General features: G+C 39.1%; 2 protein-coding genes across 2 annotated transcripts; one reads left to right on the top strand and one right to left on the bottom strand.

Moving 5' to 3' along the window:
• Positions 1–5,885: 5,885 nt before the first annotated feature.
• LOC149237868 (uncharacterized) lies at positions 5,886–6,959 on the bottom strand. The gene is made up of 4 exons (XM_089369415.1): positions 6,644–6,959; positions 6,480–6,556; positions 6,248–6,346; positions 5,886–6,038 (listed from the first exon to the last, which is right to left on the bottom strand). Exons 1-4 carry the CDS (start codon positions 6,957–6,959, stop codon positions 5,886–5,888), a joined length of 645 nt encoding a protein of 214 aa, XP_089225541.1.
• Positions 6,960–7,467: 508 nt separating this feature from the next.
• LOC149237867 (uncharacterized) lies at positions 7,468–11,258 on the top strand. The gene is made up of 5 exons (XM_089369414.1): positions 7,468–7,788; positions 7,942–9,327; positions 9,793–10,313; positions 10,416–11,028; positions 11,130–11,258. The coding sequence occupies exons 1-5, from the start codon at positions 7,468–7,470 to the stop codon at positions 11,256–11,258; spliced, it is 2,970 nt and encodes a 989-aa protein (XP_089225540.1).
• The last annotated feature ends 9,594 nt before the right edge of the window (positions 11,259–20,852 follow it).

Below are 20,852 nucleotides of genomic sequence, written 5' to 3'. Positions count from 1 at the left end.
TGCTCTGCCCTCGAACCACCTCTGCTGGGGAAATGGAATTGGACCTCTGCTCCGCTCTCGAACCACCTCTGCGGGATGAAATTGAGTTGCTGCCGAAACCAATCATGCTTCTGTCTCGTATTTATGCTTCTGTCTCGTGCTTCGAGTATGTATGCTTTTGTCTTTTTTAAATTTTTTTTTCATAACGATCTATTTCAGGTGTTTCCAAAAATTAAATATACTTAAATCGAGGAGTGAATTTGAAAGACTGCCTCTCCATTTCTGGTGCATGCTACGTTATATAGGTCTAACCTGGTATCATTTGATCGACCACATCTCTTTCATTATTAATCCTCCTCTCAATTTTTGTGTAACCGCAAAATCAAATGTCTCTTGCCTTCTTCCATCGATTCGGCTCGGGGTTGATTTAGAGAGTCCTCCTTTCAATTCTCCATGGTGCTGCTACTAACCGCACTCCTCTACAGTTTCTTAATAGCACGAAACTCTCTATAGTTCTCGCAATATGTATATTTACAATCTCTCTAAGGTGTAATGTTTAGCCTTTTATGATTCTTACTTTATTGCTGCTACAAACAATTGTTTATGTGTAAACCCTCGTTTACGTTGATAATGCTTGCAATAAGTTACGCTAATCTCAATGCAAAATATATGGTTTGGGATTATTGTAGTTGTTTAACCTTTCACGCTTGGCTAGATAGATCTCACACTTTCTTATTAATTTGGTTTGAGTAGCTGTTAGAGATGGCAATGTTCTAAAATAAGTAATGTTTTAAAATATAAAACAAAGATCGATGTATCTATTTGACATCATTTTTGTTACATTCATACTTTGCTTAATTTATTTTTTAACATGTTTAAATTGTTTTGGTAAGATTTGGTAAGATTATTTACTTTTGCATAGATTCTCAACATTGTTTGTGAACCTTCATTTTCAAATATATATATATATATATAAATTTTCACTATTAGTAATTAATTTATTCTGTTATAAAAAATTAAAGACTTTTTTATTTTGTTTTTGGAATATGATTTCTCTTTTTTAAATTATAATTTATTGTTATTCTAATGGAATATGTGTGTGATATTGTAAGTGTTTTTTCATTAATTTAAATAAATTATTTTTAATTGAAAATTAAATAAATGTTTATGTTTATCTATATATATATATATATATATATATATATATATATATATATATATATATATATATATATATATATATATATATATATATATATATATATATATATATATATATATATATATATATATATATATATAATATAATATGATGAATTGTATTTTTTAATATATGTGTATATTTATATTGTTTCTTTGGTATGTGTGTTTGCTTTATTGATACATTTTTTTTACATGTAATTAACATGTAAGGGGAGGGGGTAAGGAGAGAGAAGGATAGTGGGGGAGAGTGGGAAGGAGAGGAGAGAGGGAATGAGGGTGTAGAGAGACATATAAAAGAGGGATGGATAGAAAGAGATAGATAGGGATATAGAGGGACTGTGTAGGGATGGAGAGAGTGGGAGAGGGAAGAATTGTGGGTGGGAGAGGGGAAGGAGGAGGGAGAGACATAGATATAGGGGGAGAGAGAAAAAGAGGAAGGGAGGGAGAGGCAGTGGCTAGAGTGAGAGGTGGAGGCGGGAGTGATAGGTGGAGGCGGGAGAGAGGTGAAGGAGGGAGGGAGAGAGGCGGAGGAGGGAGGGAGATAGAGAGAGTATGGAAAATAAGGAGGGAGGGGGAGAGAGAGTGATAAAAAGAGGGAGAGGGAGAGGGAGAGGGAGAGGGAGGGGAGGGGAGAGGGAGAGGGAGGGGAGGGGAGAGGATATATAGAGAGAGTAGTGGGAGGAAGGGCGGGAGGGAGAGAGAGGCGGAGGAGGGAGGGAGAGTACAGAAAATAAGGAGGGAGGGGAAGAGAGAGTGATAGAAAGAGGGAGAGGGAGGGGGAGAGAGAGAGGGAGAGGAAGAGGGGGTAGGATATATAGAGAGAGTAGTGGGAGGAAGGGAAGGAGGCAGAGAGAGTGAGAGAAAGAGGGAGACAAAGGGAGAGTGGTAGAGAGGGTGGGAAAGGGAGAGAGGAAGGAAGGGAGAAAGAAGGAGAGGGAGGGAGACATGGAGGAGGTGGAAGGGAGGGGGTGGGGGAATGGGAGGAAGAGGGAGGGAAAAGGAATGGGAGGGAGTGGGGGAGAGAGAGAAAAAGAGGGAGAGAGGGAAAGGGGAAGTGTAAGGGAGAGATATGTGGGGGGGGAAGAGAGAGAAAGAGAGAGGGAGGGGAAGGGGAATAGAGAGTGAGAGGGGAAGAGAGAGGGAGGGTGAGAGTGGGAAGGGGAGAGACAAAGTCAACATAAGGTTGGGGGGAGAGAGATAGAGAGTACGAGGGAAAGAGAGGTAAGGATAGCGAGAGGGAGCTAAAGGTGGGGAAGAGAGAGTGCGTGAGACAAAAAGAGAGAGATAGGGAGGGTGCGTGAGAGAGAGAGGGTAAGGGGGTTTGAGAGAGAGAGAAAGAGGGAGGGAGGGTGCATGAGAGAGAGAGAGAGGGTCAGCGGGATTGAGAGCGAGAGAGGGAGGGAGCGAGATTGGGATGACGACAGCCAAAGGGTGGGAAACGACAGTGGTGAGAGAGACGATAGAGAGGGAGGGGAGAGAGAGATGAGGGAAGAGCATGATAGCGTGTGAGACAAAGATGAACATGGAGAAGTGGCAGAGAGGGAGTGATGGGAAAATAGGGAGGGCTTGAGGGAGAGGGAGAGAGAGATATGGGGAAAATGGGGACAGTTTGAGACGTAAGGCATGGGTGATAGAGAGAGAATAAGTGGGGGAGACCTAGAGGAAGCGTCTCGACAGAAAGATATTGAGAACATGTATAAGAGAGGGGGAAGAGCGATGGAATTATTGAGAGAAAAGGATAGAGTGAGGGAGGCAGGAGAGAGAGGTAGAGGTGGGGGGATAAAGAGAGAAGGAGAGGGAGTATATGGTGAGATAAATTGAAGGGGAAGGATCGTGATACAGAGATGAGTTGGGAGAGAGTGGGGAGATAAGGTGAGAGAGAGATCATGCAGAGAGAGAGAGAGAGAGAGAGAGAGAGAGAGAGAGATGGATGGCAAAAGCATATTTGCAACAACCCATAATAAGAATCAAAATAATTACTCCATATGCATCTCATGTTGCTAGAAGTAAAAATTAATAAAAACTAGACAAATTATCATTATTTTAAATATTATTATTATTTATAAAAATAATCAATATATAATTTAAACATACATACATTTAAAAAAACATGGAATACGATTCTTAACCATGGAGATTTACCTCTACTTTACATTGAAGAATCTTAATCTATAAATAGGTTTTGTTACAATCTCATTGGATAGTACCATGCCTTATCAATACCACATGTCCCAAAAATCTCAACTCACTTCATATGACATTTTTCTTTTAATTAATCAATTTAATTAAAATGGTTAAAAGAGCATAACTACTTTTGACAAAATCTCAACCATTGGTTTGTGTATACTACTATCAATATTCTAGAATATTCCATGGAATTTAAGTCCCCCCTATTGAGCTTACTAACAAAAACAAATAATACATGATATTTAAATGACGGGTAAAAATAAAAATCAAAAGGCATGTGAAGGACACTTTTAAAAGGAAACCCATAATCAAGAATTTACTTGACAGGTAGGAGTGGCCATCAAATTTATCCCATAGTAATTGATGCATTCAAAAACATATTTTAAATAACAAAAACTTGCCAAAAATTACTTCCTCAAATTCAAACCAAAAACCCCAAAGACAAAGTAATTAAACAATGCAGGAAAAGATACAAAAATAAAATAAAATATATTAATAAAATATATAAATCCAAGTATATTCCACAGAAAACTAAATTTTTCATGAAATTTTTGTTAATTGCACTCCGTAAGCCCATGGAATAACATTTTAATATTATGACTTATTTATAGATATTACGTTCTGAAGAAGAAAAATAAATAAATTAATAATAATAATAGTATAACAAAATTTACAGATAAAATATATTAAAAATTTACCACTCATTTATTTTTTTCATATAAAATATTTATATTTTAAATGATAGATAAAAAAATTGAAATAAAATAAAATAGAATATTTTAAATAATAAATTGCTATAAATTATAAATGTTATAATTGTTAATGGATAAATAAACTAAGAAAAAAACTAACGTTGAATAAAAAAGTGATATATCTCTTCACTTTGGTTAACTTTCTTTGAAAATATAAATATATTTTTTTTAAATAAAAATTAACCAAAAAAAGTAGTTTTGTAAAATAAAAACTAACCAAATAGATGCTGCAAACAAAATTTGATGACAAATAAATAAATGATATCTCATAATTTGAAAACAAATATTTTTGGAATAAAAGGAAACAAATAATTAATTGTGATGACCCCGTAAAATGTAATTATTTAAAGTTACTGTGGTAAAAACTGAATGACATTAAGAGACTTATTTTCTTTTATGAGTAATCTGTTAATTTTGAATATGCATTAAAATAATGTTAAAGAATTACTCAGAAAATGATTGGGCTCCCAAAAGGGAACTGGGAAAGAAAAGGAAGTAGTTAATTAAACTGAAAATAACCACCTTCCCAAATTGGAGGGATTTTCCAGGAAAAGGAAAAAGAGGGTGGACAGAATGTTGTGCTGTGAGGACAGACAGAAAAGAAAAAGGAAAAATACCTTGTTTTGGACTAAGTCTGGTAGTGACCAGATAGTCAAGCACTAGGTGTTGTTGTCTTACTGAGGATTGGGATCCGGTAGGCAGAAGCTCGGGGGGAGACTCGGGTCTTGAAGGACAAGTCTCACGGATGGGTGGATAACGAGCTTGACACAGGAATTTGCGGAAGAAGTGTTGAAGAACTTTCCCTACGAGCAGGAGACCAGGTAAGTACCAAAACCTAAGGCATTGCTAATGTTTGCATAGAATGGGTAGCTTAGAATACTTGCAGCTACTGTGTATTATCATAGAACAGAAACCCTATAAGTGTTATTAATATCTAGAATAACTGTGAATAGGGGAATGACAGAAATGCATGCCCTCATGTCAATTAGATAACTGTACAACTTCGTATACCTGTAGCAAGAAGGGTTATTTATTATTACTACAGTATGAAATGATAGCGGGGGTTAGGGTTTGTATTTGCAGGGCCGAGTATCCTAGGAGGAGAAATAAATCTTGAAACAGAAATTTATATCCTGTTACATAACAATTCAAGAAGACTAAGTACCTTATCTGACACGTTATATGGTAACGTATAACCTGAAGTAGGGTCATGGTTAACCTCGGTATCGCAAGGTCTGAAGAAGAATAGAAAGTGGTAAGAGAAAACTTATATGAGAAGAGGAGTAGGTCCGTGGCAAGAGAACCCTTGCGGCAGGCGCAAGCCTGAAGCCGCCACCACCAGCTCCCATGGACTAGTACCGGTTGGAAGGCACAGCTTAGCCTCATGCGTGAACTTAACTTAAAAACCAAAAACAGAGGAATCGATAAGCAGAGGAATTGATAGAAAATGAAATAGACGACTCTGAGATATCTTCTGAGTTTAATAACATTAGCATATTTAACAGTAAATCGAGTTATCTCTATCGTGTACGCCGAAGGCGTTACTGCCTATAAATATTGTAACAGAAAATTATAGCAGACAGTATAACAATCATAACCAAAGATTTCAGAGCAAAACGGTATATGGTGATCTGTAACTACATTGTGACAGTAAAATAATCAATAGAGAATATAACCATAAATCTGTAAGACCTAGGAGTCTCTTTTCCTCATTCTTCGCCGAGTTCGGCCAGACATCTATGGAATGAGATGCAGGCGCGAACCCTAGCGGGACCATCGAAGATGGTTGGGAAGCGGCGTTGCCGTCATGCCCGAAACCCTCTCTAAAACCATAGATATTGCAAATAAAATCTTACACAGAGAACGATAGTAATCATAACGAAGTTTAACATTGCTTCGATATACGGAAGGCGGAGCCTAGCAATAAACCATATAAGATAACCATATTCTGTATTAGTCAAGGAACTGTCAAACATATGGGTTTTGACCCAGATCCATTAAATCGGCAGAAAAACATTAAGTGTTACATGTAATCACAGGTATAAACGTTACATGGTGAAACAATGTTCCAGAAATTACAAAGGCAGTGGTCGAATAGATCTGTCTCATGAACGAGAGAGTTCGACCCAGAACCTGCCGTAGACAAAAGATATTATGAACCTAGCTTCCAAATAATCAAACCCCAATGGGTATGGCCCGGAAGTTAGAAGGCTGAGTATCGCCATCTGCGCCAACCGTGGAGGAGTAAGGTGGCGGAAATTTATAAATCATCACAACAGTAACCCTCTGACCAAATACAATCAAAAACTGTAACCAGAAGTTTACGCTATGAGTTGGGATACGAAATCAAAAGGGTACCTGTACATGTTCAACATAATGGCAACAGCGAACAGCATGGACCGCTGAAGGAGCCACGGCAGCGGATTCCTCACTACCTGCCATTCAAAGAGAGAGTTACACTGTGCGTTCATCAATAAACCCAAGATTACAATGCAAATCGTTTTAACAAGTGTAAACCTTACCCAGCCAGATTTGCAGACTCGGAGCGGTAAAAGCATGACGAGCTCGCATGCGGATCGAGAGTGACAGATGAGAACCAGTGCGGAAACTGTGGAGCAAACGCCCTGTGATAACGGGGTATTGCACCGAGCCCTGGAGCGCCAAGCAGATGCAGCAAAACCCCGACGAACTCGGAATACCATTCTTATAAACGCCAAACCATAACCCTGCGACGTGGAATAATCTCCACCCTCGATCATCCTCATAGCCTCCTTGCCGTAGATCTTGGCGGTATTGCCAAAGTATTGAAGGCGGGAAAGTGCCGGCCTGTGGTGCCATGGCCGATCACGTGATCAGGCCAGTGGCTATAAATGCTAATCCAGGTGTAAAGTGGAGAAGCTGCCAGCATATATGTGGTGGTTGGGTCTTACTACCCTTACAAATACAAATTAATAACCATCCTTGCATTGCATCGAGGTAATACCAGCTCATACGGTATGAAACAATTAAACCATATAATAAGTTAAACGTTGGTGCCGTGATGGTGTCATATCAACATACATTATATCTGACTGTGTATGCTTTTAAATAAGGATGGTGTAGTCGCTATATGAAAAATTTTTGTTATATATTAAAATACAAGTGAGAGGTATGTGACAATTGGTATCAGAGCCCAGGTTGCCCATACTGTGGCCTCTGGGTATGAGTAATATGTGTTGTTTTTTTTTAAATATATATATATTTTCTTTGACAGCATTGATATTTCTTTAACAGGGGTAATAAAATTGTGCCCCGAAACTCACAAGGTTGACTGTTGTATGATTAGACCAGATTAGAACAAGGAAAAATGAATCCAGGAAACAACCCAGAACTGTGGGTGCAGTTGGGAGAGGAGACCCGCAGTACAAATCTGGCCATACTAGAAACAGTCCAAGAGCTGAAGAATGAAATGGCTCGTTTACGTGAAGACAATGCACGCCTGACGATGGAGCAGGAAAGGATACTAAAAAGCTTGTCCGACAAACAGAACCCGCCACTGGCCAACCCTAGCGCGGAGCAACAGAGAACGACAGAGGAGCAGCAGTACCAAGCAGAATCTGAGATTCCAGAGGATGGAGAGGATCAATCTGATAATGCATCAGAGCAGCAGACTTCCAAACGACAAAAGGTGGAATTGCAGGGAGAATTCCGGAAAATTAAACCCCCACACTATGACGGGGAACAAGAGGAAGCAGCGGAGGCATGGCTGATTAACATGAATAAATATTTCCAGTTATATGAGTATGACCATAACTTGAAGGCACGATTGGCCATTTTTCAGTTGCAAGGGAAAGCAACATTGTGGTGGGAGGAAGTTAAAATCGTGAAAGGGGTAAGCGAACGAACCATAACATGGGAAAAATTTCAAAAATATTTTAAAGAGAGATATTTAACAGAACGCTTTTATGATGAAAAAGCGAAGGAATTCCACGATCTGCGGTTGGGACAGCAGACTATGGATGAGTTCATCAATCGTTTCACCTCCTTGCTCCGTTATGTACCCTACCTTAAAGAAGAAAAAGCTAAAGTGCAAAGATTCGTTAGCAGCTTACCTATGTATATGAGGGAAAGGATTGAATTTGACAATCCTAGAACTATGGATGAAGCTATCCGTAAAGCTAGAATGTGTTACCAGCAGAGCAAACAGAAAGGGGACAGTTCTAACAGGAAATGGAATGAGAAAAAGAACAGTAAAATTGTGAGTAACAATAGAGGAAACCGGGTTGGTGGAGCTAAAGGAAGCATCAAAAGCCAGAGTGGCAGAGCAGCACCGAGAGGTTCTTTCAGGCCCAAGCCTATCAGTGAAACCAGAATGGGTGAGCAAACTGTCAAGTTGGATAATGAGGGAGTAACCAGACCCCCAGTACAGTGCTGGGGTTGTGGAGGACCACACTATGTCAAGAACTGTCCACAACGGAAGGGGACTGACCAGATCTCTCAGATCCATGAAGCATCAACCGTGGGCGATGTGGGACGAAGTGTGCCAAAAATTAATGCAGCCTTGGACGACCGTCAGGCAGAATACCAGCCCACTATGATCGAATTTGAAGGTAAAATTTCAAACCTTTCTATTTCTGTTCTAATTGACCCAGGAGCTACTTTGAGTTACATTAGTCCAAAGATAGTTGAGCAATGTAAATTGCAGCCTGAAAAATTTAAGAACCCATGGCTGGTACAGCTAGCTACAGGGACTAAAAGACGAGTAATGGCAAAGATCAAAAACTGTCCTATAATGATAGCCGGACAGCCAGTGGTGGCAGATTTGAATATGCTTCCACTTGGATCCTATGACGTCCTAATTGGGATGGATTGGTTAGAAAAGCATTGGGCTTTAGTGAACTGCAAAACGAAGGTCATACGGTTCAAGGATGACTCTGGGATGGAACAGGAGATGCAGGGAATTAAACGACCAGTGCAGGTCCGGCCAATCACTGCATCCCAGCTAGCGAAGTGCATCCGGAATAGATGCCAAGTGTATGCCATTCAGGTGAATTATGCAGAAACTAAGAATAAAGGGAGTCCGTTAGACCACCTTCCAGTAATAAAAGAATTCGCGGATGTGTTTCCAGAGGAAATTCCTGGATTACCTCCGAAAAGGGATATTGACTTCACCATTGAGTTAATACCAGGAGCTGCCCCAGTTTCACGGACACCTTATAGAATGAGTGTACCTGAGCTAACTGAGTTGAAGATGCAATTACAAGAACTGCTGGATAAAAATTATATCCGTCCCAGTGTCTCTCCATGGGGAGCTCCGGTGCTATTCGTTAAGAAGAAGGATGGAACTTTTCGGATGTGTATCGATTACCGACAGCTGAACAAGCTCACCATTAAAAACAAATACCCCTTACCTCGGATCGATGAACTTTTTGATCAGGTTAAGGGGGCGACAGTATTTTCCAAAATTGATTTGCGATCTGGTTACCATCAGATCAGAATTAAAGAAGAGGATATTGCAAAAACAGCCTTCAGAACCCGATATGGACACTACGAGTTTGTAGTGCTGCCTTTTGGACTGACTAATGCACCCGCCACATTCATGTGCTTAATGAACAGCGTGTTCCATCAGTTTCTAGACAAATTTGTACTAATATTCATTGATGATATTCTGATTTATTCCCGCTCCAAGGAGGAACACGAGGAGCACCTCCGGATAGTGCTGCAAACCCTGCGAGAGCATCAGCTGTATGCTAAACTTAGCAAGTGCGACTTCTACAAAGAAGAGATTCAGTATTTAGGCCATGTGATCACCAAAGAGGGAATTGCAGTGGATCCTGAGAAAATTAAAACCATCATGAATTGGCCCGTGCCTAAAGATGTGGCAGATATCAGATCTTTCATGGGATTAGCGGGGTACTACAGAAGATTCGTGGAAGGCTTCTCAAGAGTGGCATATCCTATTACGTCCTTACAAAAGAAAGGAAGGGCATTCAAATGGAGTTCGGAATGTCAACAAAGTTTCGAACAACTTAAGCACTTACTTACTACTGCTCCCGTCCTAAGTATAGCTGATCCTAATAAGGATTATGTAGTATGTACTGATGCTAGTCGTGAAGGCGTTGGAGGTGTGTTAATGCAAGAAGGGAGAGTGATCGCCTATGAGTCGAGAAAGTTGAAGGAACATGAACAGAAGTATTCTGCCTACGACTTGGAGTTGGCAGCTGTCATACATGCCCTTAAAATGTGGCGACATTACCTTTTGGGTAAGAAATTTTTGTTATTAACAGATCATCACAGCTTGACAAACTATTTCAGTCAGCCCACCCTGAATGAAAGGCAGGCCCGTTGGGCAGATTTCTTAAGTGGATTCGACTTTGATATAAAACACCTGAAAGGAAAAGAAAACCGTGTGGCAGACGCCCTAAGTCGTAAGGTGCAATGTTTATATGAAGTTACTTTCAGTAAGTGGGAAAACTCCTTGCAAGAGAGGATAAAAACAGCAGCAAACCAGGATGCTGAATATCAGCAAATGAAGCGACAAAAGTCACTTTCCAGCCAGGAAAGCCAGCAAGGGTATGAAGTGAGCAAAGATGGGATACTGTTTTACAGAAAACGACTGTTTGTACCAAATGATGATAGTCTTAGGAATTTAATTCTGAATGAGTTTCATACCAGTCATTACGCAGGTCATCCTGGATACCAGAAGATGCTTGCTGCACTTCGGAAAGAGTACTACTGGCCAGGGATGAAAAGACATGTGGCGGAATATTTAGCGCGATGCTTAGAGTGCCAGCAGATAAAGACTGAGCACCAGCACCCGGCTGGGTTATTGCAACCCCTACCCATTCCGGAATGGAAATGGGAAATTATATCCATGGACTTTATAACTGGGTTACCTAGAACAAGGAGGAACAACGATTCTATTATGGTGGTAGTTGATAAGTTAAGTAAAGCAGCCCACTTTATTCCAGTGCAATCGACCTACAGGGCAGTACAAATTGCACACATATTTATGCAGAATGTGTTCAGACTCCACGGGCTTCCAAAGATTATAATATCAGATCGGGATGTAAAGTTTACATCCGCCTTTTGGAAAACACTATTTGCGGAATTGGGCACGCAGCTGAACTTCAGCACAGCATACCATCCCCAGACTGATGGGCAGACGGAGAGAGTAAATCAGGTGTTGGAGGACATGCTGAGAGCATGTGTAATGCAAAAGCCGACTCAGTGGGAAGATTATCTACACTTGGTAGAATTTGCTTATAACAATGGGTATCACACATCAATTCAAATGTCTCCATTTGAAGTTTTGTACGGACGCAAATGTCGGACGCCCACAAATTGGAGTGGCCCGGAGGATAAGTTCAGGTTGGGACCCGAAATGCTCAAAGAAATGGAAGACATGGTCAAAAGGGTGCGAGCTAACCTGAAGGCCGCTCAAGATCGGCAAAAGAGTTTTGCAGATCGGAAGAGGAGGTTCAAAGAGTATCAGGTGGGCGACCACGTTTACATAAGAATACAAGCCAAGAAAAGTACCTTGCAATGGAGCAGTTGCGCTAAACTCGCGCCTCGTTATTTTGGACCTTTTCAGGTCTTGGCAAGAGTTGGACCAGTAGCTTATCAGCTAGCTTTACCAAGCCACATTAAAATTCATAATGTTTTCCATGTATCCATGCTTAAAAAGTATATTTATGATCCTAAGCATGTGATTCAGTGGCAAGATATACGGGTAAGATTACTTTCAATTGAACTAATTGGAAAAGTGTCAAGAGATAGAAAACTGACACTGTTATTGTCTGCAGGTCGAACCGGAAGGAGAGGTCTTGGTAGAACCGCTGAACATTCTCGACCGGAGAGAAGTACAGCTGCGGAAGCGGGTTATTACCCAAATTAAAGTGCAGTGGCAGCACTATGGGCCGGAGGAAGCCACTTGGGAAGATGAAGAGCTTTTTAGGAAAGCTTATCCGGAGCTGTTTGAGAACACCAGACATCGGGACGATGTCCAAACTCAGGGGGGGGAGATGTGATGACCCCGTAAAATGTAATTATTTAAAGTTACTGTGGTAAAAACTGAATGACATTAAGAGACTTATTTTCTTTTATGAGTAATCTGTTAATTTTGAATATGCATTAAAATAATGTTAAAGAATTACTCAGAAAATGATTGGGCTCCCAAAAGGGAACTGGGAAAGAAAAGGAAGTAGTTAATTAAACTGAAAATAACCACCTTCCCAAATTGGAGGGATTTTCCAGGAAAAGGAAAAAGAGGGTGGACAGAATGCTGTGCTGTGAGGACAGACAGAAAAGAAAAAGGAAAAATACCTTGTTTTGGACTAAGTCTGGTAGTGACCAGATAGTCAAGCACTAGGTGCTGTTGTCTTACTGAGGATTGGGATCCGGTAGGCAGAAGCTCGGGGGGAGACTCAGGTCTTGAAGGACAAGTCTCACGGATGGGTGGATAACGAGCTTGACACAGGAATTTGCGGAAGAAGTGCTGAAGAACTTTCCCTACGAGCAGGAGACCAGGTAAGTACCAAAACCTAAGGCATTGCTAATGTTTGCATAGAATGGGTAGCTTAGAATACTTGCAGCTACTGTGTATTATCATAGAACAGAAACCCTATAAGTGTTATTAATATCTAGAATAACTGTGAATAGGGGAATGACAGAAATGCATGCCCTCATGTCAATTAGATAACTGTACAACTTCGTATACCTGTAGCAAGAAGGGTTATTTATTATTACTACAGTATGAAATGATAGCGGGGGTTAGGGTTTGTATTTGCAGGGCCGAGTATCCTGCGAGGAGAAATAAATCTTGAAACGGAAATTTATATCCTGTTACATAACAATTCAAGAAGACTAAGTACCTTATCTGACACGTTATATGGTAACGTATAACCTGAAGTAGGGTCATGGTTAACCTCGGTATCGCAAGGTCTGAAGAAGAATAGAAAGTGGTAAGAGAAAACTTATATGAGAAGAGGAGTAGGTCCGTGGCAGGAGAACCCTTGCGGCAGGCGCAAGCCTGAAGCCGCCACCACCAGCTCCCATGGACTAGTACCGGTTGGAAGGCACAGCTTAGCCTCATGCGTGAACTTAACTTAAAAACCAAAAACAGAGGAATCGATAAGCAGAGGAATCGATAAGCAGAGGAATTGATAGAAAATGAAATAGACGACTCTGAGATATCTTCTGAGTTTAATAACATTAGCATATTTAACAGTAAATCGAGTTATCTCTATCGTGTACGCCGAAGGCGTTACTGCCTATAAAAGGGATGCAAAATCTATCTACACAGTAAGGGAAAAACTCTGTTATGACAGAGGAATAACATTTAATCAACTACGAATTCGTATCAGAGAATTACAGTATATTGTAACAGAAAATTATAGTAGACAGTATAACAATCATAACCAAAGATTTCAGAGCAAAACGGTATATGGTGATCTGTAACTACATTGTGACAGTAAAATAATCAATAGAGAATATAACCATAAATCTGTAAGACCCAGGAGTCTCTTTTCCTCATTCTTCGCCGAGTTCGGCCAGACATCTATGGAATGAGATGCAGGCGCGAACCCTAGCGGGACCATCGAAGATGGTTGGGAAGCGGCGTTGCCGTCATGCCCGAAACCCTCTCTAAAACCATAGATATTGCAAATAAAATCTTACACAGAGAACGATAGTAATCATAACGAAGTTTAACATTGCTTCGATATACGGAAGGTGGAGCCTAGCAATAAACCATATAAGATAACCATATTCTGTATTAGTCAAAGAACTGTCAAACATATGGGTTTTGACCCAGATCCATTAAATCGGCAGAAAAACATTAAGTGTTACATGTAATCACAGGTATAAACGTTACATGGTGAAACAATGTTCCAGAAATTACAAAGGCAGTGGTCGAATAGATCTGTCTCATGAACGAGAGAGTTCGACCCAGAACCTGCCGTAGACAAAAGATATTATGAACCTAGCTTCCAAATAATCAAACCCCAATGGGTATGGCCCGGAAGTTAGAAGGCTGAGTATCATCATCTACGCCAACCGTGGAGGAGTAAGGTGGCGGAAATTTATAAATCATCACAACAGTAACCCTCCGACCAAATACAATCAAAAACTGTAACCAGAAGTTTACGCTGTGAGTTGGGATACGAAATCAAAAGGGTACCTGTACATGTTCAACATAATGGCAACAGCGAACAACATGGACCGCTGAAGGAGCCACGGCAGCGGATTCCTCACTACCTGCCATTCAAAGAGAGAGTTACACTGTGCGTTCATCAATAAACCCAAGATTACAATGCAAATCGTTTTAACAAGTGTAAACCTTACCCAGCCAGATTTGCAGACTCGGAGCGGTAAAAGCATGACGAGCTCGCATGCGGATCGAGAGTGACAGATGAGAACTAGTGCGGAAACTGTGGAGCAAACGCCCTGTGATAACGGGGTATTGCACCGAGCCCTGGAGCGCCAAGCAGATGCAGCAAAACCCCGACGAACTCGGAATACCATTCTTATAAACACCAAACCATAACCCTGCGACGTGGAATAATCTCCACCCTCGATCCTCCTCATAGCCTCCTTGCCGTAGATCTTGGCGGTATTGCCAAAGTATTGAAGGCGGGAAAGTGCTGGCCTGTGGTGCCATGGCCGATCACGTGATCAGGCCAGTGGCTATAAATGCTAATCCGGGTGTAAAGTGGAGAAGCTGCCAACATATATGTGGTGGTTGGGTTTTACTACCCTTACAAATACAAATTAATAACCATCCTTGCATTGCATCGAGGTAATACCAGCTCATACGGTATGAAACAATTAAACCATATAATAAGTTAAGCGTTGGTGCCGTGATGGTGTCATATCAACATACATTATATCTGACTGTGTATGCTTTTAAATAAGGATGGTGTAGTCGCTATATGAAAATTTTTTGTTATATATTAAAATACAAGTGAGAGGTATGTGACATTAATGGTTATTAAAATAAAATTTAAACATCAATTCAACCAATTATAAATGTTACTGCAAAGTACATTATTTCGCAGAGATAAATTAGATATTTCAAGCATTGTGGAAATAAATCAGGGTTGAGAACAACAAAATGCTATTTATTTGAACAAAAAAAAAACTAGCAATAAGAGTAATATAAACATTATTCGTCAGCATGAATATAAATGTGCATAATGGATTATGAACATTTAATTAACGGTGAAGATAAAGAAAATGTAGCACAATCAAACAACATAATGTTATGTATTTGAAAAAAAAATAGGAATAAGAGTATTATAAAAACTATTCCTTAGCAGGAATGTAAAAGTGAATAATGCAAGGGTTATAAACATCAAATTAAGGGTGAAGACAAAGAGAAAGTAGCACAATCAACCGTGACAATTTGGAGCTTGGTGGATGATATAATACCATTTTCATAATAATTAGCATAGTTATATAAATTAAATGGACAATAAAAGTTGTTACGAGTTATTAAAATAATAATGTGCTATTTAACTTATGTAATACTAAACCTTTGTAATAGGAAGATAGAGTAAAATTCCCAAATACAACTCACAAAAATTGCGTATATTTTTAAAAATATTCTCATATTATGAAATTTAAATCAAATATATATTTTATTATTATAAAAGATAGAAATTTTAGAAACCATTTCAAAATAGATGATACCTATGGAGGTAATTAAACTTAGTGATTGAGTAACGCACTTTAGGTTGATAAACGTAGTGATTGTGAGTAAAACAGTTTATGCACCACAAAACCATAGATAAAATAAACTAGAGTATGCCCATGAATACATAGAAAAGAATTATATAGATGAAGATTAGAAGATGCATAAATAATTCTCACTTCTCCTCTTTGAATCGATCTCAAGTGGAAGCCAAATCCAAGGCAAAGATAGGATTTGTAAGAAGGAAAATGGTGAAGGCCAAAAATGTAGTGCTGATATTGTTTTCAATTGCAAATTGATGCTAGGTGCAAAGTTGCACAATCACCAATCACATTGAAATTTGGGTATGGTATGTTTATGACGATAATTTTTTTTTTACCTGGTTGAAATTTATTTGGATTAATAAATTTTGAGAATATTTCATAATGTAAATAAAAGAGGTTTGGATTAATAAATTAATTGCTTGAACTTTTTTTATGGGGATTTCACTTGTGATAGTTTCTGATGATTGATTGTGATTTACAACAATAATGTATATTATTTAAATTATATATTAAATATTAGTTCAATATATGTATTATAACAATAGTTTAATGAGAGCATCACATCATTGATGAAAATCACAACAAAAAGTGAGGGCTGTTGATGAAAGTGTGCACTGACTTTCGACACAGGTGGAATAGTGCATTGAATGTGTAGTATAAGGAGAGATCACTTAGTAATGTTATTGTGAAAACATTGTCTACATTAAAGGATGTTTTTTTGGATCAAAGCAAAACTCAATCCATCCTTGTAAGCCTAGGGGATTCCAAGCAAAAGGCTAAGATTCATGAGAAGGGTCGAGAAATGATTCAGTTAAGGGAATTGGATTCCAGGTAGAAGCCCTTGTTAATATTTAGGGCTTAGCATTTGACTTATCTTCCTATGTGTCCCCTGCATATGTGACGAAGTATGGATCAAAGGACTTAGCTGATGAAATATATCAACATATTCCTATGATTGAACACATTGTTGAGGACTTATGATGCCCAAATATTAAGAAGAAGAGAAGAAAATGCATAAAAATAAAAGGTACTTATACAAGGTTAGTCCATACAGTGATATTAAGCACAATATGGTTGTTAACATAATATAACATACAATAGGAGGATGCATCTTAAAATGAATTTTTAATGAATCCAACATTAAGTCCTTATGTGGTAATGTTTGGGAAGGTTATTAGGCTATGTTCCAATAGATATTTTTTCTGGCAAGAAGATGGTTGGCCTCCACCTTTTTTTCAATGGGAAAATGGGAAAATGTAGAAAATGAATGGTCTTAGTGCAATATTTTTAGTTTAGTTATTCATCTCTTTCTTTACAGCCTTTTCAGACATAAAATGCTTTATTAGTGTTTACTGTATTTATTTCAGTGTACAATGCCTTATCTACATTTATTATATTTAATTTAGTGCACAACACTTTATTATCTATATTAAATATGCAACAAAGGTCTATGAGGCAACTCTTAAATGAGCGGAAAGCATCATCCACGGCGGGAACATGATGAAGCTCAAATGTCATTTTTTTCGCCCAAGTTAAACCGCCTCAACTCCAGCTTCGAACCCTCCAAGCTCCACACACACCAAAAATTGATACGTTAAAAAAACAAGAAAATAAATTTTTAAGGATAGCTGCCGGAGAGAAAAGCAAAAGTAGTTAGATTAAGTATAGCTGCCGGAGAGAAAAGAAAAAACAGTTAGAAAAATAATTTATAACAGTTAGAAGATCAAGAAAACCAATTTATAAATATAGCTGATGGAGAGAAAAGCCAGAAAAACAATTTTTTAACTATACTTAATAGGAGAAAAGAAAAGTTAGAGAAAGAAAGAAAAGCACTTTATCAAAATAGTTGATGGATAGAGAAACAATCAAAGTTATTTGGAAACAAATTTTTATATTGTATCTTCACTTTGACACGGACGGTTGTCAAACCATTGTTTTGTGTTGTGTTGGAAGCGCTCCACACATCCGAGATTGAGTCCGCGTTGTCCCGAGTCCATATGTGACAGAGGAGGAGGGTTGGTCCTCTGTCTGAGTCTGGCATAGAGGAGGGTTGTAACATCCCATGGATTGATCTTTGTGATCTATGATGAGGTCATTGAGCTGTAAGGAGATCGCACAGTGGACCTTGAGTTGACACATATCCAAGAAAAGTTTTTATATGCCAAGAGTTCTATCGTGCATAGATATTGGTTCTGAAAACTGCGAGTATGTCTCAGATGCGGAACCACATATTAGTGAATGGTAAAATCTCTACATCGGTGAACTCATCCCTTTTTGCCATCGTAGAAGATGAAGCAATGTTAAGTTAATTTGAGCTGGTTTCGAGAAGTCTCTCAGATGAGTTTGGGATTTTCCCACACGTGACTCAAGTAGCCCCTACCACAGTGCATTCTTTTCTCACTATGGTCGCCCCTACCATAATGAGACTGGTGCGAGGTTACACGTGGGGTTAACGCTAATATGGCGAGATGGGTTAACGCTAATATGGTGGTGAGTGATACATCAAATCTATAGCGAGTGTCAGCCGAACAGAATGACAGGGGAGGGCGCGAATGGCGGCTTGAAAAATGGGAACGGATTCTTGGATTCGTTGTTTGGTATTGAGAACTGATTCTTGGTTCTGTTTGCATGCGGCGGTTATCATTAAAGTCGACCAAAACGCTTCATGGAGGGAGGGCTCCATTACAAAAACTCCGGAAGGGATTCTTGAGGGGGGGGGTTTACAGTCGCATTGGGAGGCAGCGATGCCATGCGGGAATACACAGTCGCATTGGAAGGCAGCGATGCCATGCGGGAATACACAGTCGCATCTTTTATTTTTAATTTATGACCTCTGTATAAATGGAATCAATCCTTTTTAAGCTCGGCTTGTTAGCATATGTTTATTTCGGCCCTCTGGCGGATTGTATCTTCTGTTTATTATTAGTTGAACATACTGAGTTTCTTCTGAGTAAATGACTAATATACAGCCGTCTATTTTCTTATGAAAATGCGTTAACCGCTAAGAGATTCTCTGTGCGAAAGCTGTTATATTTTGGTTAGAATACCACGGCTATTCTACTGCTGTTATAGGTGATGTTTGGTTTGATATCCGGCGGCTCGTTTCCTTTTCCATTCGATTTGGTAGCCGGGGTTTATTTACATAAATCGGCCTGTTACATACGGCACCGTTGATGAGCTATTCTGCCCACAGACATTGGTTTGTTTTATGAATATATTTAAATGCGATGAGTTTGACTGTGAGTTTAATGCATGCATGCTACAGAGTCTAGGTTTATGAATGTATTATTGATTTCCGGCTACGGCTGTCCGGCCCGGATTCTGCTTTGCTTCTGTGCTTTCTTTAACTTATATAGTTAATGTTGTAGCGTATATATATTTGCCTATACATGCGCCTCAACCTTGTAGAAAATTTGTTGATGCATGCAGATAGAAAAGATTATTGGATATATTTTCTTGGTGGGGAAAACCTATGATAATGCATGCACTGAAGGAATTATTATTATGGCTGCTATTTATTTTGGAAATAGGAATCTGGTTTTGATTCTATTCTCGGTTTTACATGAGCTAATGAGTTAGAACTCTCTTGAAAAGAGTTATACATTAGTAAACATTGTGGGTATATATGCTAGTTTAATAGTAAGTCATGCTTGCTTATGCATATGAGACGATGCTAAAGAATCTATTTCAGACATTGTTTATTGATTCTTTAATAATGTAACTAATCTTGTTGCCAAGATTGTTGATGACTGCATTGACAGTAGATGTTGATTATTGTTTGAATATTATTGTAACTAATCTTGTTGTCAAGATTGTTGATGACTGCATTGACAGGAAACGATGGCAGATGGTGCCAAGGAAAGTGATGTTTAACATTATGACAGGAAAAAGGATTATTCGTCCATGCAGATGAAGTCAAGCTGCAGTATTGTCATTGCTAGAACAATTATGCCACAAGGAACTTTGCAGGTGGCGGTATGTAAATAAAAGATTACATGTAAATGGTATTAGCTTTTAGCTAGTTGTGTGACAGCTTAATGATAATATATTGTAAGAATTTTAAGACAATGGTTAAGGGATGGAATCCCTTATAAACCATTGAGTGAGGGGTGAAAACCCTCACGAGCGTTTAATAAGAAGATTAAACGTTTGCTGGTTTTCACCCTACGGGGTTTCCAGGGTATATCCGTGTTCAATGGTGTGATTGATGTGATTGCCTTTTTGTGTCAGACGGATGATGTTGAATCCTTGATGTTGATGGATCTTTATTAGATTACATGATTATCTAATATGGTTAAGGATATCAAGAAATGGATGCATGGATTCATGAGACAGTTTTATGTTATTACAGTGATGGTTAAAGATTACGCAATGCTTATGAAACTTACTGTCTTTGATGGCAATTTACTTGATGCACCAATGAATATTATATTTAATGGTTGATAATGATTGAGGAGTTGTGAATTGGTTAATTACCTGTGGTAATCTGTACGAAAAATTCTAACTCCCTACTTTTACCTGCGAGGTTACCGGGGTATGTTACAAGGGTGGCCTTCAGGGGAAATTGAATTGGACCTCTGCTCTGGTCTCGAACCACTTCTGCTGCGGAAATGGATTTGGACCTCTGCTCCGCTCTCGAACCACCTCCGCTAGATGAAATTGAGCTGCTGCCGAAACCAATCATGCTTCTGTCTCGGGCTTCCAAGTATGTATGCCTCTGTCTCGTGCTTCCAAGTTTTTTTAACTTTTGTTTTCATACCGATCTGTTTCAGGTGTTTCCAAAATAAAATAAACTCAAATCTAGGAGTGAGTTTGAAAGACTGCCTCTCCATTTTCGGTATCATTTATCGACCACATCTCTTTCATTATTAATCCTCCTCCAAATGTCTCTGGCCTTCTCCCTTCTCTTTCCATCAATTCGGCTCGGGCCAATAACCGCCCTCCTCTACAGTTCTCGCAATATCTATAGCGTAATGTTTATTGCCGCTGGTTGTTTACGTGGATAATGCTTGCAAT

Source organism: Pinus tabuliformis, chromosome 8 (genome assembly GCF_031772625.1).
Source record: "Pinus tabuliformis cultivar Carrire ecotype Pingquan chromosome 8, CPIR1, whole genome shotgun sequence".
Taxonomy (NCBI): domain Eukaryota; kingdom Viridiplantae; phylum Streptophyta; class Pinopsida; order Pinales; family Pinaceae; genus Pinus; species Pinus tabuliformis.
This window is presented reverse-complemented; position numbering and strand designations above follow the sequence as displayed.

Bases quoted from the DNA above. Each gene is read 5' to 3' on its own strand.
- LOC149237867 (XM_089369414.1), top strand. From the start codon at position 7,468: ATGAATCCAGGAAACAACCCAGAACTGTGGGTGCAGTTGGGAGAGGAG. The intron at 7,789-7,941 runs GTGGAATTGCAG...GCCATTTTTCAG, and splicing joins AGACTTCCAAACGACAAAAG to TTGCAAGGGAAAGCAACATT. The intron at 9,328-9,792 runs GTACCTGAGCTA...CGCTCCAAGGAG, and splicing joins GGACACCTTATAGAATGAGT to GAACACGAGGAGCACCTCCG.
- LOC149237868 (XM_089369415.1), bottom strand. From the start codon at position 6,959: ATGGCACCACAGGCCGGCACTTTCCCGCCTTCAATACTTTGGCAATAC. The intron at 6,347-6,479 runs GTACCCTTTTGA...CGGTTGGCGCAG, and splicing joins ATTATGTTGAACATGTACAG to ATGGCGATACTCAGCCTTCT. The intron at 6,039-6,247 runs GTCGAACTCTCT...GTTTATTGCTAG, and splicing joins TTGTCTACGGCAGGTTCTGG to GCTCCGCCTTCCGTATATCG.